The sequence below is a fragment of the Phoca vitulina genome, unplaced genomic scaffold (assembly GCF_004348235.1).
Source record: "Phoca vitulina isolate PV1807 unplaced genomic scaffold, GSC_HSeal_1.0 scaffold30, whole genome shotgun sequence".
Classification (NCBI taxonomy): domain Eukaryota; kingdom Metazoa; phylum Chordata; class Mammalia; order Carnivora; family Phocidae; genus Phoca; species Phoca vitulina.
Window position 1 is genome coordinate 24,023,836 of NW_022589733.1, and position 20,697 is coordinate 24,044,532.

Genomic DNA, 20,697 nt, shown 5'->3' on the forward strand with positions numbered 1-20,697 from the left:
GCCTGAGCTATTCAGCGTGGGCAGAAAAGGGTAACCTTGGCTTGCAGGGCAGGCGCGTTAACCCGCGGTGCGCGGGAGCAGTTCCGGGCACTGGGGGGCTTCCTGCAGCTTGTCCATCTCCCACCCCAGCCTGGGCCAGCTGGGACAACGGAGGCTCTCACCACTGCGGCCTCCTGGCCCCTCTTGCCTAAGCCATTCAGCCCTCAGCTTGCCACTCCCAGCAGAGATGGGCAGGAACGAAGCCTTGGAGTGTGGGGAGAAGAAGCCCATGTCTGGCGGGGCGGGGGGGGCTCTGACGGCCCACAGTCAGGAACGTGACGTGCCATCAGGAGAGGAAAGCCCACCTCAACGACTCCCAGCAACCCTCTCCTGCCTGTCCCCCAACCTCGCCTCGGTCTGAGCCACCCCCTGGGGGCTAGGCACCTCCCCGAGGCCGGCTGTGCTAGGGCAGGAGACCATCTGGGCAGGTGGCTTGTTCCTAGGCGCACAAGGAGGGCAGTAAGCTTGGGAGGTAGGCTGGCAGAAGTGGCCACACCCAAGCCCGTCCTAGCCACGTGACCTGAATCCCTCACTTGACCTGTCTGAGGCGCACCATCTCATCTCTAAAAGGGCATGATGACAGTACCTCTCTCGAGGGAAGGCTGGGAGGGTTAAGGGAGATGGTCCCTGGAAAGCAGTCGGCCTGGCCTGTGGTAAGTGCTCAGCAGTGGTCAGGGGTTCTGCTGCATGGGCCTTTGCCCGGGGAACACGGTAGGATACTCCCACATCTTTCTCGCCCAGGTTCTAATCTGTGCTGTGTTCGCGGAGCATTGTGAGTCCAGCTCCCGGCTGTGCACCTAGTGAAATGATTTCATTCAGTTTCTTGACCATCCCAAGTCACACATTTTCCAGCACTAGACTCAGCAAGAAGCCCTCTCCTTTACTGCTATGAAATGATTTCATTTAGTTTCTGCTAACATGTTGCTGGTTTTGTTTTGTTTTGTTTCCTTTATCCACTTGGGGTTGGGGTGGGGGGAGTCCGACATTGTTCTTTGGAAGTCTATTGCTACAGATAGGTCTCATCTACAAATGTTGGGATGTGGCTTGGGGTTCTATGTTCTTCGAAACTCAGGACTGGAGATGGCACTGCAATCTCCTGCCTCTGGGAAGGAACCAACATTACCTGTGCTGAAGGACTCGAAGAGTCGAACGTTGCCCTGAGCGAGGGTTCGGTAGTGGGACCAACTGAGGTACAGCATCAGGGGCATCCAGATGATAGGGACACTGTACCTGCAGGAGAGCCATCAGGGTAAGAGAGATACATGCACTGGGGCTCGACAGCGTCCAGCTTCCCCAGAGATGCATCTCTCAACTAGAGGAAGGGATAAATGAGACCAAAGCCTATACAGAAAGCATATGGAGACATAGGGCCAAAGGGACACTGCTTTGGGGCGGGGAGGAGAAAAGAAGAGAGAGACTGTAAGTCTATCTGCTTCTCTCTCGGAGAGAAGTTATTGGCAGAAAAGAACTGCATGCCTGTGGCTAGACTTTGTGCAGCTGGATAGATGCTGACCTCTTGTGGCAAAGGAGCCAATTGCAGGCAAAATAATTCCCGTGGGCTTTAGAAGCTGGAAAATCCTCAAAAAGAGTTTGGACTAGAACAGGGGTGACCTTGAAAGTGGTTCCTGGCTACATGTTAGGTTGCCACTCACTCAATGGACAAGCCATGCAGAGGAATAGATTATGTCTATGGCATGTTCCACTATCCCCCAAGAGCTATAGTACAGCTCTGGGCTCTGGGGAGGGCCCCAGTTGCCCCTTCCCCTTCTGTATCTGACTGGCAGCGTCAGGAGAGAGGGACAGCCCACCATGGGCCCAGAGCAGGGCTCACCAGACACTCTTGGAGAGGGCCTCGATGAGGTCAGAGTGGAAGAGACGGATGGGCCTGATCACTGGCTGGTGGACCCACTCATCATACTTCTCTCCCAAGTGGCCTACCTGCCACAGTAGGGGCTTCCGCCAGTCTACCAAATCCTGCAAGAGACAAAGTCAAGTGGACTTGATATTCACACCTGTGCACACTCGTTCTTCCAATATCCCAATCCCCATCCTCCACCTCAGCTCGCGGGATCTGTATGGCACGACCCACCCTTCCACTTTGATGATCCCAGAACTGACCAAGCCCCTCATCTCAGCCCCCCTGGTCATGGAAATATGATCTAAGACAGGCCCATGACCTGAGCTGGTGCAATGAGCCATCACCCTTTCTTTCCTCCTGCTGGAGATGCTAAGTGGGCAGGGCATGACCCTGGAGTTGCTAGCAGAGCCTACCTGAGGACTTGGTTAACACAGAGGATAGCCAAACCAGGAGCTGGAGACACTGAATCTGGGTGATGACACCTGCACACCCAGATTCAGCCACGCCTGAAGCCTGAAGTCCTTCCCAAGACTCTTTAGGTACAGGAACCAATACATTCTGTACTGGTAATAAGAGAGGCCTTTTCCCTTTTACCATGGGCTTTCTTCTTGATGTTGAGTGATTCATTCATTCATTCATTCATTCAAAAATTTGCTTGATATTTCATGTGTGTATGTATTTTTATGCAAGCTGCTGAGAAAAATAAGCAGGAATATAAATGATCATCTTTGCTTTATCTAGCTTAGTGCTTAATCAGAGTAGACTCTAGAGTCAGGTCCAGGTACAGATCCTGGCTCCATCACTTACTGTGTGATCTTGGGCAAATTACTTGACCTCTCTGAGCTTCAGCTTCCCCAGCTATGAGATGGAAGTAATAATAATAGTACCTGCCTAAAGTGCTCGGCAACACGAAACATGCCAGGCGAGATTGTTTAGTGGTGATGCAGGTAGGCTGAGATCAGGAGACAGAATGACTGGTACAAATGCCTGGGTCCAGGGTCGAAGAGAAAGACTTTGTGAAAACCCAGGCGTTGGGCTAGAGCTCACACAACATGGAGGACTCGGAAAGGAGGAGAGGGGAAGGGTGTAGAGGGAGACACGGAGTTGAGAATGACTGTGGCCCACCTGGTACCTTGACACTGATCCGCAGGGCAGTAGAAAGAAATCTCCTGACAGCGTTAGATGGCAGAACACCCCATACCAGGCCCACGACTTGGCACTTTTTCCTCCAGACCAACTGTTTCCAAGGTAGGGATGTATACATATCCTAGGGGTACTCACAGGCTGATCCACAGATGCAGGGAGAGAATATTAGAGACTCCTTCTATTTGTGATATATTTATCTCATCTTTAAACCACATATGAATATTTTCTAATGTACATGATACAAGAGTACATTAGCACATGCAAATAATTTATAGAAAATTAAAATGGACATAGAATGGAGAATGTGCTCTAAATGTTTTACTCATAGGGATGCAAGATCAAAAAAACTTGGAGGTTGCAGCTCTAGGCAATGGGAAGCTCTTAAAGATTTCTGAAAGTCCGTGTATTGAAGAAGATTAATCTGGACCAAAATCAGTAAACTAAAACTGGTAAAGAACAATTAATTTGTAGTGAGGGACCACCTTCCAAGACAGACTCTGCCATTTATCAGAAGTGGGCAAGTGCCTTTACCTCTTGGAGCTCCTAGGCTCTCACCTCTATAAAGCTGGTGTGCTCTGACCTACCACCCACAATAGGAGAGAGGGTGAGATGTGCCCAGTGAGTGGTGGGTGCCAGTAAATCTCCAATATAAGGGAGGTAGGTGGCCACTGAGGGTGAGAAGAGAGATAGTGTCAGGAGAGTAAAGGAGAGGAAAAGGAGGTGTACATGGAGGGAGAGCTCTCGAGCCTGGGAGAAGGAGTCAACAGTGATTCAGAGACCTGTTTTCCCGCATCCCTGGCTGGAATGTCATCCTTGCCCAGACCTCCCTGCCAAAGCTCGCATAGCTTTAGCAGATCTCCCAGCCCTGCCACAGGTGAAACCAGACCCACTGTCACTGCCTTGGAGCAGAGGCATAGGGGCCTTGGGGCAAGCAGGGGATTCACTGGGCATTCTTCTGTGCCTGTGACCGGGGGAAAGGCCCAAAGTTCTTTGTGGTTCCTGCCATGTGAACTCGGTAATTCCCACGTAGTGGCTGCCTTCCTGCTTCTCAGGCTAGGAGATGACTCAGGTCAGCCTGGAGCCATCCCATTCAGCACCAGTCATACCAGGCAATCACCCAAACTCCACCTGGTGCCTGCTCCCTTCCTGGCCCCAGTCCCCATGCCTCCTTGACTTTCTTCCTTGGGTCTCATAGCAAACAGATTCACTGGGTGCAGGCTGTCTCGTTCTCTCCATTCCTCTGCCTCATGTCTCTACACATGCACACACATAGCACCACCACTACCCAGAAAAAGGACTGGAGGAACCAGCTAGTGGCCTGTATTTACACCTTATCTTGCAGCAGCCCACAGAGCCCCACCTCAGAGGAAGCAAAGCCAGGGTCATGGTGAGAGCTTGAGGCTTTGTTCCAACTGCAATTACCTTGAGAACTAACGTTCGCAGAGCATTTGTCATGTGCCAAGCAAGGTTCTAAACATGTTATATGAATTAAATAATTTGAGGGAAAAAAAAAAGAAAAAGAAGGGATTAAATAATTTGATCCTCACCATACCCCTAACTAGGCAGGTACTGTTATTATTGCTATTTTGCAGATGGGAAATGAAGCTGGATAATTTGCCCAAGGTTGCGCAGTTATGTCTTCTTGATGAATTGGCTCCTTTATCATGGGGTAATAGCCATCTTGGTCCCTGGTAATATTCCTTGTCCCAAAGCCCACCTTGTCTGATTTTAATGGAACCACTACTGGGCTTTTTTAATGCTTGGTGTTTGCATGGTCTATCTTTTCCCACCCTTTTACTTTCCTCTTGCGTATGTCTTTACATTTAAAGTGCATCTCTTGAAGACAGCATATAGTTGGGTCTTGCTTTTTTAATCTAGTCAGACAATCTCCGCCTTTTAATTGGAGTGTTTTGTCCATTTACATTTAATGCTGGGGTAGGTCTACCATCTTGCTGTTTCTTTTCTACTGTCTCCTCTGCCTTCCTTTCTTGTCTTGTTTGCATTAATCAAGTATTTAGAAATATTTTTTAAAAAGATTTTATTTATTTGAGAGAGAGAGAAAGAGAGAAAATGAGTAATAGGGAGGGGAGGGAGAAAGAGTGAGAAGCAGACTCCCTGCTGAGCAGGAAGCCTGATGTGGGGTTCAATCCCAGGACCCGGAGATCATGACCTGAGTCGATGAGAGATGCTTAACCGACTGAGCCACCCAGGTGCCCTGAAATAGTCTATATTATAATCTCTATTGGCTTTTTAGCTATACCCTTTTGTATTTTTCCCACAGTTGCTGCTCTAAGGATAATATGCATCCTTAACTTATCACCATCTATCTTGAATGAAACCCCTGGATTTTCTATGTTCCATTTTCACATGTTACACACAACATTCAATGCCTTTTTTCATTTGTACATGTAATTCAAACTTAGCTAACTTAGACAGTGAATGTTTCTAGCTATAACACAGTGGTATGGCCAGGCAGGCCCCTCTCTCAGCCTAGCAGTGGTTTGGGCAAATTTTTACCTATTGATCCATTTTGCCCTTATTTCATAAAGTGAGTAGAAAACAGCATAGGACTTATAAGCTTAATTCAGTTGCGACACAGGAAGAATGTCTAGGTGAGCAGCAAACCGGAATTCTAGCCTGAATCATACACCCTATTGCAGAGAACAGAACAATAGGACAGAAGATAGGAGGGCTGGTTGTTTTCAGGTGTGGTAGTCAGGGCCAGCCCCCTAAGCCCCCCACCCCCTTGAACACAGGGGTCTCCTGTTCGATGTCCTGTGGCCCATCTGGTCTTTGGAGATGACTTTGGTTCCTTCCTGGGTAGACCAGTGGTCACTGGCCACTGTACAAATGGCGGACTTGCTGTCTAGAGTTGGTTGCAAGGCTGCCTCTGACCTACTCCCCAGCCCAGTCTTCCCTCCACACAGTCTCCTGGGGGATGGGACATTCACCATATGCTCAGCCTTGATTTAGACAGTACATGCACTGACGAGGTGTCTTTTCTCAATTCTCTTCCAGTCCTGATCACTGACAGAGAAAGTCTCAGCTGGGTCCTAATACGTCCAGCACCGCTCACTCACTTACTGGGTCATTTCCAACATGGCACCTGTCTGGGAACTGCTCTTGAGAAGGGAGGATGGTAAAAGAGGACAGCTCAGAATCTGATGGGATAGGAAGATGGGAATCCAAATAAATTCCACTTCCCCTTCACCCTGGCTAATGATCCCTTGGCTCCTTAGTCCTCCCAGACAAATGGCTCTCTTCTTCCCCCTCCCAGCACCTGGTCCTGAACCCTTCCTACCCCTACTTCCTCAGGCTCTGGGACACAAGGAACACATGGGCAACGGTCTATAGCTTCTGCATGAGGCTGAGTGGGGAAAAGGAGGTGAGAACAGACCCCTGACCACACTTCCGGTTCCCAGGCAGTGGGGGCTTCCATAGCTACCTTCCCAATAGCAAATCCTCCTTTTACAGACGTGGAGCCTGATGCTCAGAGACAGCAAGTGATTCACTCAGGGGTACCCAGTTAAAGCTGTGTGGATGAAGGTGAAGATATACCCAGAAACTGCTTGTTGAGGGTGGGGGTGGGGGTCCTTTAATGAACTCAAAAATCCTGTGCAACAGGCTGGGCCCCAGGAAACACATGCAAATGGGGTAAGTTTGGCCCAAGTCCTACTCCCCTCCCCCACCCAGCTCTGCCCCTGACCCAAGGGAGGGGGAGGGCTCTCCTGGGCTATGTTTGGAATGCAGCAAGGCCTGCAGGGGGAAAGGGCAGCCTGCTGCCCAGAGGGAGCACGGGAGGGCTTGCATGCTACCAGGGTTGGAAGGGGGCCTCCTCTGTCCCCCAGGTCCCCCTCCTCCCAGGCAGCACAGGGACAAGGTGGCACAGAACTCTTCCCAGGGGCTGCCCCAGCTCAGGAGTGGTGAGTGGGGACTCTGCTTTGCCCCAGACAGGGCACATGTGAGGAGAGGGGGCCGCTGGCCCAGTGTTCCTCCCACCTCCACAGCCATGACCTAAGGAGAAGAGTGAGGACAAGAAGCTCTACCAGAATCCCAGCTACTGTTTCTTTGTCCTTGTCATAGGCCCCCTGGGCTTAGCCTTCATGTCCATTATCCTACCCGAGCTGTGATTTTGAGAGCTAGAGCCTGAGACGACCCCATTCTACAGATGAGGAGACTGAGGTCAGATGCTCAATGGTCTATGCTGCAGACAGGACCTGCACCCAAGCCAGCCCAGCTCCAGAGCCCGAGGTCTCAACCACAGGGCCGGGAGGCCTCCTATCAGCTGGCTCAGGCCCCCCATGCCTGTGAATTCCCCAGCACAGAGGCTCTGAGGGCCCCACAGCGGCCTTAAGGGGTGGCCGCAGGCCCGTCCTCTACAGTCTAACGGGGGCCCCCGGCTGGACAAGCTCAAGTCCACAGAGGCAGTTCCGGTCCACCCATGTCCTCCTTGTACCCAGGGGAAGTGGTAGCCTCAGGCTTCCCCCCATGAGGGTTCAGAGATGAGTGTGGCCGGGAAGCAGGGGTGAAGGGCCAGACCCCAGAGAGAGAGAGAGAAGGTATGGCCACGTCATACAGAAAGTCAGTGGGACCTCAATGCTTGGGGCTGAAGAACAGCAGAGGCACCTGCCCTGCCCCCCATCCCAAAGCAAGGTCGGCTGGTCTTTCACCAGCAGCACACTTTCTATACCCCTTCCTACATTTCCAGATCCTCCTAATAAACCCACGTACGGGGTGGGAATAATTTCCTCCATCTTGCAGATAAACAGACCTGGAGCTGTGTGTGGCCACCCAGGCATATGTCCTGTCCCCCCGACCCCCCCACCCCCCGCCTGCCCCATCCACTGCCCTCGCAGGGGTACAGAGGGCAGAGACCACCCAGCGCACCTGCCTGTTTCCCTTCTAGGGGCAGGTATTTTCTAAGCACCGCTGAGCACTGCAGAAGAGGGGCCAGGAGCTCCGGGCAAGGCGGTGAGCAGGGAAGAGACTCGGGAGACCTGGGCCCCACAAGGACAGCCTTGAGGAGGTCTCTGGGGGTCTCTCTGGGCAGCTGGACTCTCTCAACGCCTACCCTGGGGAGGGTCAAGGTGAGAAAGGAGGCCCAAGGTGACCGGGGGACAGGGTGTGGGGAGGTGAGTCAGGCCTGCACCCGCAGTGTTGAGGTTGACCCTTCCCCAGATGTGGGCTGGCCAAGAGGGCCCTTGTTCTGATCCAGGGGCTCTTCTCCCCAGTTCTCAGGGACTTATCTGAGGGTCCCGAAAGGTTAAACCCACGTAGCCCACATCAACATCTGCGTAGGCCCTGGGGACCCCTGGAGCGGCCCCCAATGCCAAGGATTATGTGGGTGGGGCTGTGTGTGTGTGTAGGGGACCTGGGGTTGGAGAGCCTACTGCTGCATATGGCTTTGTAAGACCCCTGGCTGGATGATTCTACCTGCTTCCGAGGGGAAGAGAATGGGCCTCACCCACTGGTAGCCGGGGGGAGCCGGAGCGGTCTGTTGGAACAGTTCGGGCTTCGCCCAAGGCAGGATGGGGAAAAAGCCTGAACCTCAGCCTCCCCCCTCCCTTCTGCCAGCCCCCCTCCCAGGACAGGCCGCAGGCTCTTCTTCTGGGCCGGCTGTCAGGGTGGAAGGGATCCAGGATACGCAGCAAGGGAGGGGGCTCCTCAGTAACCACGGGCTGGGCCGCTAAGCCAACTAGCAGAGTCACTTTGGGCCAGAGACTTCGGCTTTTCCTCATTAGTTAAATCAGGATCATTCTAATCCTTATCCTGTCCTGTTGCTGAAAGGATTAAATCAGATAATAGATAATATATTTAAACTGCCCTGCCCAGTGTCTGGCATGTGGTTAGAGCTCAATAAAAGAAGCGTTAATTCAGTGCTAACCCCGCTGCCCAGGGGGTTCTGCAAACCCCTCAAACCGCACCAGTTCTATCTGGTTCCTGGGAGGCTGGCCCCCAAAGTGGGAAGGGTGGAGGAGGCTGCCGTGGGTGGGGGCGGGGCGGTCAGTGGTGAAAAGATGCAGTGGGACAAATAGGACAGGTGTGCCTAGAAGCCAGGGCCACCCGTACCCGGGCAAGCTCCAGTCTGGCTGGGTTCCAGAACAGGGGGAGAGACAAGTAGGGCATAATGTAGGGTGAGAAGCCACAGTGTAGTTTCTCATCCCACAAGGAAGCTTGGATCCTGCCCCGCTGAGTGATTGAAGGAATGATTTAGAAATTGTTCCAGTAAAATCCCACGTGGAACCTGAAAATCCGACCACACCGCACCTCTAAACAGGGCGGGGCACTCTGGACCGCTTCCGGGCCTTTTCTGCTGCTTTTTTAGAACTTTCCACCCTTTGCCCTGGTACCCCTTCTGTGTTTCCCCTCACTCTTTCCAGCTCAGCCTACTCCTCCTCCAGCTTCTAGGGCTATGGAGGCTGGGTTCTGGAAGCTAAGACTCCCTTCCTCGGCAGCACCCAGAGGGGCTCCCGTTGAATGCAAAACACTAAGGGTTAACTCTGGCAAGTCCTTCTGCCCCAGGAATGGTGTGCAAGTCCACCCCCGGCCCGGGGAAGCCCGGCCGAGGCAAAGCTACTGCCTTCTTGGCCTCTCTCCACGGCTCCTCAAGGTCCAGACCCAACGGACCCACCCAAGCCCCTGGCCTGCGGCAGAAACAGATGTAGGGTTTAAATCAGACCAGGGACTTGGGGGCTCTCCCAGCATCTCCACTCCCCAAAAGGGGCTGGGATTGACCATGTGGTAGATGAATTCAAAAATAAGAAAAAGCTAGCAAAGCACTGTTCCCTTTCCCTGGGAAGCCCAACTCTCTGTGCTGACCCCCACTGCCCGCAGTGGGGCTGGGGGGTGGGGGGCCCTTGCCAGAGCAGGTCTCCATGGTGTGTCTCAGCGCGGAGACACAGGAGGAGGGGCAGGAGGAAGAGAGAAAATCGTGTGAAAGAGAATGACACAGGAACAGGGAAGGTGAGTCAGGTTGTGCGGGCAAGAAGCCAGGAGCAGGGCCTGGGAGGGGAGGCAGGCGGGAGGCCCCTCTTCCCCTCTGGTGGGGACGGGGGGCCTGGGGTAATGGCGGAACAGGACTTGATTTCTCCTCTCCCTGCCTCATGCAGTGACATGGCTCGGGTCAGCCTAGAACCTGTAGCCTGGGGAGACTCGGAGGACCCTTCGCGGGGGGGGGGGGAGGCAGGGCCAGCAATGCAGGATCTGCTTGTCCCCAGGCAGCCTCTTAACGACAGCCCCGTCCCTTCCAGGATGATTCTTTCTTGCCACTGCACCACAGGGCTGCCCATATGCACCCAGCCTTGGTCGGCTCTCTCCTCAGAGTATTTTCTTTCCAACACTCAACCCCCAAGCCAGGCACACAGATGCTGGCCCTAACGATCCTTCTTCACCGCTCCTTTCGGTCCCATCCACTGGCCCCTGAGCCCTAAGCTGGACACCCTGCAGCTCACTCTCTGGTCCTGCCCTCTCTCCAACTCCTCCTCATCTCCCTCCGCAGCTGACTCCACAGCTTCCGGGGTCCTTGTCCCATTCAAGCTGGCCGTCTCCCTCTCCATCCTACCCATGTGCAGAACAAGCTCAAGCCCCCAAAACTTCCAGAGAAGTCAGCTACTTGTACCAAGACCCTCCCAACCTCAGACCCTGGCCTGGGCAACAAGCACCTGTGGCCAAACCCAGGGCTTGAGGTCAGGACACCCACTTCTGGTAAGCCCTCTGGGGGCAAGCTGTGGGGCAAGGCTTCCCTCTTACTGGCCCATTTCCCTTTTGGTTGTCATGCCTCCCCGAGGGGGACGGGCCCCAGAACAACTTGTCTGGACCTCTCTAGTAGAGCACCCAAGTGTCTTTGCCATGGGCTGACAGGCTCCCCCAGAAGCAGTGCCAATTCCCATGGGACAGACACAGTCTCCGAGTTCCTGGGTCCTGGCCAAAGGGGCCCAGGAAACAGTCCGCTTTGTGGAGTCCTCCCCACCTCTGGCCACCTGTGTTCGCTGGGTGTGCTTCTCACGTGTCCCCATGTTGTAGTAACTGTGGGTGAGGGTGGTCTGTCCTTCCCAGCAGGATGTGAGCTCCCTGGGGGCTGGGGCCTGTCCTGCTCGTCTCTTGTCCTCCGTGTCTAACACAGGTAGGGTACGTTTATGGATGTGCCTAGTAAGATCTATTCCAGGATTGGGACAGTCCCACAACCCAGGTTGGAGGGAAATGGCACTCAAGTCGGGTTCCCCCCTGATCTCCCAGGCATCTCCCAGGCATCCCCCCCTCCCCGACGCCCAGGCAGACAAATGTTGTAAATGGCTCCAGCCCTGCCTCCCCTGGCCTCAGCAGGCTCCCGAGCCCGTACGGGCTGGTGACTCCTGAGAGTGATTGTGTACCTGGGGGCAGCTCTGCCCCGCATGCTGGTCAAGGCGGGTATGTCTGGACCTTCTGAACTTGTCATCGTGCTCTTCTTAGCTCCAGGTCCTTGTGGGAGACCGCCCTTTGGGGTGTTCGGGGCCGGGGTCTGCACAGACCTCCTGTGCACAGCTTCCCCACACCCACTCCCACTCCCATCAGCTGGGGTTTGCTGCCCCAGATCATGCCTGCAAGCTATGAGCACCTGCTTCCCCATCCTCATCTCTCTTGGGAAAACTTTATGAATAACCACACCCTTTGGCTCCACACACTCTCGTCCTGGCCCCAGGAGCCCTGGATCATCACCCCGCCCTGCCCTGCACCAGCTACCTTATCCCAGTCCACCACTTTGAGCTTTGGCTCCATCCAAGGGTCTGTCTTCTGAGTGTTTGCAGAGGTCACAGTCCCATTCTCCATGGAGCCCTGGGGAGAGAAGATACAGGTGATTACCTACAGTTCTGGGTGGGGGTGGGGGGCAGGGGGAGAAGAGAGCAGGGAGCCGCCCACGGCGCCTGGTGAGAGCCCCACACTGGGGCAGGGCGGGGGTGGGCGGGTAGGGTGGAAATCAAGGACACTGAGTGCATTTGAAAATAGGGAGACGCTGATTGTGTTATTCTCTGTACTTTTCTTCTCCTGTTAAAAAAATAATTTCTGCCACAACAAGAGGGAGAAAGATACGGGAGAGAAAAGAAGCTTGGCAGAGAGGCGGTAGGGAGGTGAGAGCCATCAGTGGGTTCGCTGTGGGCAAGGGGACTCCTGCCAGTCTCTCTCTCTAGGTCCCTGGCAGGTGTCAGGCAGAGGGAATCACAGGGTGGCACTCTGGGTACCTGGCAGCCTCACCGTGTCATGCCGATGACTATACCAGCTCCCTCCCTTCCTGGTAAGATCATGCCAGAGCCCGTGCTGGGGCATCTAGGACCACCTGCCCATCAGAAAGGCAGCAGAGAGAGGGACACGGTCCCTCCAGGAACTCCCATGCCTGGGTCAGCAGCGTACGTGGGGCGGAACCGGCAGAGAGGTGCCCAGATGGGCTCAAGGTGAAACTGAAGTCACAAAGAAGCCAAGTCAGAAGGAAATGGAATGTACTGGGAAGGTCACATAGCTGCAGCTGGCCCTGACGTCACACGGGGTGAGGCCGGGGAGGGCAGGCCGGTGCATAGGTGAAACTCACGTCTTTCTGCAGGAAAGGGGGGCAGGGAGAGCCCTTGCCGAGGGGAGACCTGCCTGGGACTAAAGGGAACCGTGGTGCTGGTGGCCATGGCAGGGCCCTTGGAAGCAGGGAACTGGCAAGAACTGAGGGGGCTGTTTGGAAAGCCCTTTGGGGTTTCTATTGGCACAATCCTTACAGTTTTGCTTCCAAATGAACCAAGAGAACCTGGTGGTGACAGTGATGCTGGCATTTTTCTGGGGGAAACCCGTACTAACCCAAGTAAAAGTAGGCTTTCTGTCTTGGGGTTGATAGTTCAGTATCTTAGTCTGGGCCACCATGCTGATACTTGAATTCTTTAAAAAGGCATCTTGGATGACCTCTTAAGGACGAAGAAGAGTGGGTTTTATAGCATATCCTACAATGAAACTCCCTAAGTATCCGATATAAATGTCCTATAATACACCTGTCCCTTCTAGTTCCGTTCTAGCCTCAAAATATCCCAGAGCGCCCCCAATCACTGAGGTATAGATTCTCCCTCCCTCCTGGATAGTCGTTTTCTCCTGGGCACCCCAAATCCTTTCTTAAGTAGGGTAATCTGATCCTTCTCTGCACCATCCCCACCCCCATCCCCACACATCCCAAAGAGGGCAGGGGAGTGGTCATCCCACGGATTAGCATTTAATGTTTTTCAGACATCCTAGGCTTTTCAGACATCCCTGAATAGCAGACACAGATCTGTTTGGGGCCCAGCCAGCTGAACAACGACAAAGCAGAGGAAAGGGCCGTCCCCTCACAGCATGGGGCACAGAGCACCCATCTATCCAACCCATGTTTCTGCTCACTCAAGTCTGGACTGTTCTCTGAGAGTTCCAGTCCCTGGAAAAGTCCTCCTTCTGCCCACCTGACTGCCTCTGGTTTTCCAGGGATCACTCCTGGTTCCTTCCCTCTAGAACTGTGCACACTTTTTCTTTTTCACCTGCCAGCCTGACACATATTTGAGGACAGCCCACAGCCCATCCCCTGCCACCGGCTTTTCCCCAAGACCCTCTGAGGACACAACAGGGTCTCTAAGCATAAGGATTGGCCCGCTGTTCCTCTTCCATGGCAGATGTGATGGGACCAGCACAGAGCCCAGCAGGACTCATGCCTCCCTGGCATGGAATGTCATGGGAGCTGAGCTCCCACCGGCCCTTTGCGCGGCCCTCCTGTGCACTCATTCGCTTAGCTTATGGCCACCTGGAGCCTTTTGTATGGGCTGCTGCTGCTGGCATCGTGTGCACAGCTAATGTGGTCCAGGAGGTGATTTGGACCTGCACGCCTGTTCACTGGACAGCCCTGAAAGATGTGTGATGACTGGACGCCCAGAACAGTGATGGGGCGGGGGGGGGGGGGGGGAGCAGGCAACGGAAAACAGAGAAAGCCTGGAAATGAGATCTGCCACGGGAAGTCTGCAGGGACAGGAAGCCTTGGCCCCATACCAGCTTCCTCTTTGGGGCTGATGGTCTCCGTGCAATACCACTGTGGCCTCCTGCCTCTTCTCCCAGATCTTCCCTCCCACACGGCTTTCCTCCATTCGCCCATCGACACACGTTTGAGCACCCAGGATGTGCCAGAGCATCAGCCCAGAAGACGCTCTCTCTGACCCTGGCCCCACTCCTGGCCTCTGGAGAATGTTCCCAACTGCCCACGTCATAGTCTGACCCCAAAGCCCCGCTGTCCCCTCTGACGCCACTTCCTAAAAGTGAACATAGCATCATCCCCTATAAGTCAGCTTATGAGTGACCTCCCTATATTTAAAATCTTTCCTCTGTATTCCCAAACTGCTCTGCTGTTATACCCTTGGATGAACCCTAATTTTTCCCTCTAGCCAGTATTTTCCTTCTCAAATGTCATCTTCCCAGGATGATGACAAAGATTAATATTCACGGGGCGCCTGGGTGGCTCAGTCGTTAAGCATCTGCCTTCGGCTCAGGTCATGATCCCAGGGTCCTGGGATCAAGCCCAGCATCCGGCTCCCTGCTCAGCGGGAAGCCTGCTTCTCCCTCTCCCACTCCCCCTGCTTGTGTTCCTGCTCTCGCTCTCTCTCTGTCAAATAAATAAATAAAATCTTAAGAAAAAAAAGATTAATATTCACAAATGCTTACTATGTACCCAGCTTGTCATCATCCTAGCAACTGTATGAACAACTGTATGACCTCTTCATTTTCCAGTGTTTAAAAAATCATACTTTCCACGTGTCCCACTGCCCCCATTGGTTATTTATAATTTCCTGTCCCTTGCTGTTTTTTGTATGTTTGGGTGATTACCTTGTTTGTCCAATGGTGTTATAGATTCCAATAGAGCAGGTTACGTTTCCTCTTTCTTAGCGTGCTGAGGATGGGCTCCTGAAAATCCTAAATACTCTACTCATTCTTTCTTTCTTTTTTTTTTTTAAGATTTTATTTATTTATTTGAGAGAGAGTGCAAGCATGAATTGGGGGAGGGGCAGAGGCAGAGGGAGAAGCAGACTCCCCGCAGAGCAGGGAGCCTGATGTGGGGCTCGATGCTGGGCTCAATCCCAGGACCCTGGGATCACGACCTGAGCCGAAGGCAGACGCTTAACCGACTGAGCCACCCAGGTGCCCCACTACTCATTATTTCTTGAGTGGGCCATGTGTCAATGTCCTTTGCCAAATGGCCAGGGTTCCCTGAGGCTTCTGCAGGACGGTGGCCTTGGCTGCTGAGGATAAAACCCTGGGGTTCTGCAGGGCTCCTGCTTCCTGGAAATGGAAAACAAATCTGCTTCTAGGAGAGAGGTGGCCCAGGACACTGAACATACCATCTTAAAATGCCACTTTGGATACGACAGTGTCCAGGTACAAGGGTCAAAGTTGCTATAATCTGGGCCATATATCCTTGGTGCCCTTTGGCCAAGTACAATGGGATAAGCAGAACTAAAATTGGCTCAGACTGATACAGGAGTGCTGGCCTTTTATTTTACCAAATAAACATATTTTTAAAAATTATCATCAGCAGCATTTCATAAATGAAAGGAAATTTCCAGACCAAATAGGTAGGAAATGCATACTTCCAAAATAAAAGGCAGTTCTTCCTAAGGAAGGACATTTGGCAACTTTACACTGACATTTTTTTTTTTAAAAGGGTCCAATTTGTAAACATTTTTTAATGCAGAAAAATTACAACCTAAAATTTTGTTTTTAATTATTTTCTTGGTTCAAAGTAGCCGGTGTGGGGCTCTACAGACTACGAGGAACAGGAAGTACAGCAAATGTTCACTTGTTCCAGTTCTAAGGTTTTCTTTCTTTATCTTAGATTTATTTATTTATTTGGGAGAAAGAGAGTGCTGGGGGAGGGGCAAATGGAGAGAATCTCCAAGCAGACTCCACGCTGAGTGTGGAGCCCCATGCGGGGCTCGATCCCACGACCCTGAGATCACGGCCTGGGCTGAAACCAAGACTGGGACACTCAACCCACTGAGCCGCCCAGGCACCCCGCCCTTAAGGTTTTCTTAAAAATTGCTAAAAACCCAGGTTCACAGACAGGTGTTGGCTTCCAATGGAAACAATGGAACTCTGGAACAGTTCTTTCCGCTCATCTGGAAATATTCCAGGTGAAAGGAGAGACGTGGGAAAGAGCCATGTCCACACGGCAGGGCTCACGGGGCTTGCATCCCCAGCCCCGAGCAGCTGGACATTCCCTCAGTACGGGACCCTTGAACCCTGGGCCAGACCCGCGCGAACGAAGGCTGGCACGGGGGTACACTGCCCGTGCTCGCGGAGGGGGAGGAAAAGAGGGAGGTGGGGAAGGGAGCAGGCTCCGCTTCCTCCTGTCCTTCTCTTCCCTCCTTCTGCCACCCCAGCTTAATCTCAACCTGAGAGTGAGGGAGCCACCAGGTAGCAATGTCGTGGGTGATATGCTCTTGGCAAATACATCCCAGACTGACCTTATATATAAGCAAGGTGCTCTCCGGGTGGCCTCATCGGGACCACACCCCCCAGAAGCCCAGGTTATTAATCACAAGGCCGTCCACACCTCTGGTCTGGGAGGAGACTTCAAGGAGAGTGAGGGCGAGCAGCACTTTGGTATGGCCAGGGGCAGACACACTCAGGCACCAGGATGTGTCCTCTAGCAGGTCTTTCATTAACCCTTTTTCTCGAGTCTCCTGTGGGATTTCAAAAGCTCTAAAAGGCTTCTCCACACACAAACAGGACGAAGCCCCTCCTGAAGATAGGCTCCCCTTCCCACTCTGGAGGCTGCTCCCATGTGACCCGGGGCGCGGGGGATCCAGGAATGAGTCCTCCTGGGAGTCACTGCACCGCGCACACCGATCTGGGCCACATTTTCCAGCCTTCCATGCCCCAGTGTTTATTTTATAGTTGAGCCGGGCTCACCCTTGAATTCCACAGGCAAACACCATCCATGAATCAGAAGTGTGTAAAGGTCACTCCTGGGAACTAGGCTATAACTCAGGCTTTAAAAGATTTTTTTTTTTTTTTAAAGTTTCTTGGAAACTTCCACGATGCATTATTTAAAAGACTCTCCTGATCCTGGAAGCAAGCCCAAGAGATCTTTAAAAACCAAGAAAGTGTCAGAAAGCGAAGAACGCGTGCGTTCTTTTCCAGTGTCTGGAAGTGGTTCTGCCTTTCGGTCGAACGCGTTTTCAGTAGTCTGGTAAGCAAAGTTTGGTAAGCACTTTTGTGATCAGGCCCAAGGCTGTTGGGGAGAAGCCTGATGAGTGGAGCAGGGTGGCGCTGGGGCTGAAAGCATCTTGCTCTCCTCATACATTTCCCCGTGACTGTCTCCCAAGCCGGAACATGGGGTAGCTCCATGTGGGTAGAGATCCCGCTGTCTTGCTCACCCCTAGGTCTCTAGTAACTGGCATGGGATCAGCATTCAAGGCTTACTGAATGATACGATAATGAGTCGATGGTGGCCTGTTGAGGCTCTAGGGGCCCAGGCCTGGAGAGGCCACAGAAGTGTGGGCAGGGCAGGGAGACAGAGAGCTGCCCAAAACATTCCAAGGCCTGTGTGTACTTGGAGAGAGAAGGTCAACGTGTTCAAGAATGGCCAATGTGCTCAACCAAGGAGACTGGGTGGGCAGGCACCACCCATTCTGAGGTGAGAACCACCGAACGTGCTGGGCAACATGGTGGGGGCAGCAAGGAGGGCATTCTCTTCTCCTTGGGGCCTCCAGCCCCAGTGCAAAGCTGCAGGGAGAGAAGCCAGTGGGGCAGCAGGGCAATGCCAGTTCCTCGCCGGTGGTGAGGCATTATCTCCTCTCGGGTCGGCCCAAGCCACAGATCTCCTCTCGTGGACACCACTGCCCCTTCCCCTGGGCTCCAGCCTCTGCCCTCTCTCACCCTGAGTTTAGCACCCTCAGCCCCAAACTCACAGAGGACCCAGGAGTTATTCCTGCCAGCTCCCTAAGTTTCCTCCAGTGCCCTCAACACACGTGTCCCTCAAGGAGGCAGCCCTCAGGGGCAGCCTGGGGCGGGGGGTAGGAATCTGGGGCCAGCCTCTAGTTCTAGATGCTGCAGGTTCCCCTCTAGACTGAGGGACCTGGTTCCAGACCAGGCTCCATTATCAACTTGCTATGTGACCCTCGGAACAAGAAATTGCTTATCCCTGACAGGGCGCCCCGAGTTCCTGCTCTGTCCCCAGAGGTCGGGCAGGTGACACCAGTGAGTGAAGCAGGCAGGATGTGGTTCATAATGCAGACTCATTTTGTTTGCATAATAAACATGGAGGGTATCCTTCACCTCCACAAGGAAAGATGCTCACTCTCATTTTGGAAACATGAGGTACCACGAAACAAAATAAACAAAACCATGAGGCACCCTTTTGCTAGAGATGAAAGAAAGAAAGGAAATGCACTGAGAACAGTATTCAAAGGTCACTGTCCCTTGATCTTGAATGGAGTGGACTGCAGTGAACCAGAGGGGTCGTGCCCCATTAAAGGGGGCAGCCCTGACTTAGGTCCAGGTCAGGTAAGGTAGGAACTCAGGGTTGTAGACCTTCCAATTTCTTTCTTTTTTTTTTTTTTTTTTAAGATTTTATTTATTTATTTGACAGAGAGAGACACAGCGAGAGAGGGAACACGAGCGGGGGGGAGTGGGAGAGGGAGAAGCAGGCTCCCCGCAGAGCAGGGAGCCCGATGCGGGGCTCGATCCCAGGACCCTGGAATCATGACCTGAGCTGAAGGCAGATGCTTAACGACTGAGCCACCCAGGTGCCCCGACCTTCCAATTTCTAAGAAAAGCTGGGAAACCAGATTTTTATGGGAAATCTCCAGATTTTAAAATTTGCTTTGCATTTAAAACAAGCAAACAAACAAAAGATGTGGGCCAAACCAACCTGTCTGAAAACAAACGCAGCCCTTGGTCTGCACGTTTGAAATGTCTGGGGGGGCCGCAGCCCTCCTGCCTCATGGTACAGCCAGAGAAGGACGCGCCCCGGCAGGCAGGAGCCAGGGTTTTGTCCTCTCGTGCACTGCCCAGAACAGGGAGTCTAGGTGGGAGCCTGGGCTGCCCCACATGGGGCAGGCCTACAGGGTCAGCCGTAACGAGGCCCTGGGTGGGTTGGCTGCCAGAGCCCCAGCAAGGTTCACTGAGGGGTGACCCTCAGCCTCCTCCTCCCTCCAGCCTAGCAGAGAGGATTGGCTTCAAGAGGAAGCAGAAGTGGGTGGTAGATGCTGATTTCTTCTGGTTCTCTTTCCCCTTGTGTGACTGAAAAGGAGACAAAATCTGTGATGGGGAAGGAATCTCGGTGGAGACACAGGCCACGTGCCAAGGATGTTACCTCCAGGGCCTTGCTTTCCAGTACAGAGGCCTGTTCTGGGTTGAACTTTGCCCCTCCCCACCCCACCCAAATTCGTATGTTGAATTGCTGGCCCTCCAGTGTCTCAAAATGTGACCTTATTTTGAGGTAGGGCCATTGTAGATGGGATTAGTTAAAATGAGGTCCTTAGGGGGGGCCTTAATCCTATATGATTTGTGTCCCTAGAAAAGGGTGAAATTTGGGGACAGACACCTTCTCAGGGAGAACACTGAGTGAAGATGAAGGCAGAGATAGGAACCTGTTGTTCAGGAAAGCCAGGCTGGGCACCCAGGGATGGACAGAGGCATCTACAAGCCAAGAAACACCAGAGATTGCCCACAAACCCCCCAGAGGCTAGGGAGAGGCCTGGAACCCACTCTCCCTCTCAGCCCTAGAAGGAACTAACCAACACCATGATCTAGGACTTCTAGCCTCTGGAACCCTGCGAACGTCAATCACTGTTGCCTAAGCCACCCAGTCTGTGGGACTCTGCAAGCCTAACAAGCTAACACCAGGCCTGAGCCAGTTTCCTCTGGGATCAAGACCGGCCGCAGGAGGAGAAGGAGTTCAACCAGGAGAGAAAACAACTGGGAGAGGCATCCGGGGCCCTGTGGAGAAAGAGTCGGCCTCTCATCCTCTGCTGAGGGGGCTCCTCATCCTCCCAGCCTTCCTACCAGATCTGCCGGGGCAGCCCACACAGAGAGCCCTCGGTGGGGGAGACACGAGTCGAGGCACCGCCCCCTTCCTAGCCCTCTGTTTGCTGTCGCACCCCCCTTCCTCGCCTTCCCCAGGGCCTGGAAAGTCACTCCTCGGTTTTCCCTATTCTGTTTTCAGAGGCAGGCTGAACTGGGAGCGGGGCCGGGAGGGAGGGGGTCAAGCAACCCGCCGCCCTCTTATTGGAAACCTTGGCCTACGTCGCCCTTCCCCCCTCCACTGGGGCATGCGGCCCCTGGGACAGCCATGCCACGCCCATGGTGGCACCAACAGCAGCCCACACGTGTGGCTGGTGTCTCATTGGCATCCACGCGACTCTCCCTGAGAGGCAGGCAGGAGGTATCCACAGATGGGGGGGGGGGGACACCGAGGGCTCAAATCACTGCTTCAAGAAGTCTCACGTGATGGCTGGGAAAGCTAGACAGGAAACCACTTCTAGGGCTGTCCCGCAAAGGTTCTTCATGCCCCTCCTCTGCCTCCCCTGGGAGGGCTCCCGGAGTGGGGGTGGGGGGCCCAAGCCCCTGGCCCGGACTCTGCCTTAGCCCCCAGCCCTCCTCCAGGGCCCCAGACCCTGAGGTGCCCAGGG

At 53.6% G+C, this 20,697-nt stretch overlaps 1 protein-coding gene across 1 annotated transcript in view; it reads right to left on the reverse strand.

Moving 5' to 3' along the window:
- Nucleotides 1–20,697, reverse strand: part of FA2H (fatty acid 2-hydroxylase) — a 49,602-nt gene that overhangs the window by 9,902 nt on the left and 19,003 nt on the right. The window contains exons 2-4 of the mRNA XM_032424344.1: nt 11,762–11,854; nt 1,871–2,013; nt 1,163–1,269 (exon numbers count right to left, since the gene is read on the reverse strand). Of these exons, the coding sequence (XP_032280235.1) occupies nt 1,163–1,269; nt 1,871–2,013; nt 11,762–11,854 (343 nt within the window). The remainder of the gene's footprint in view (nt 1–1,162; nt 1,270–1,870; nt 2,014–11,761; nt 11,855–20,697) is intronic.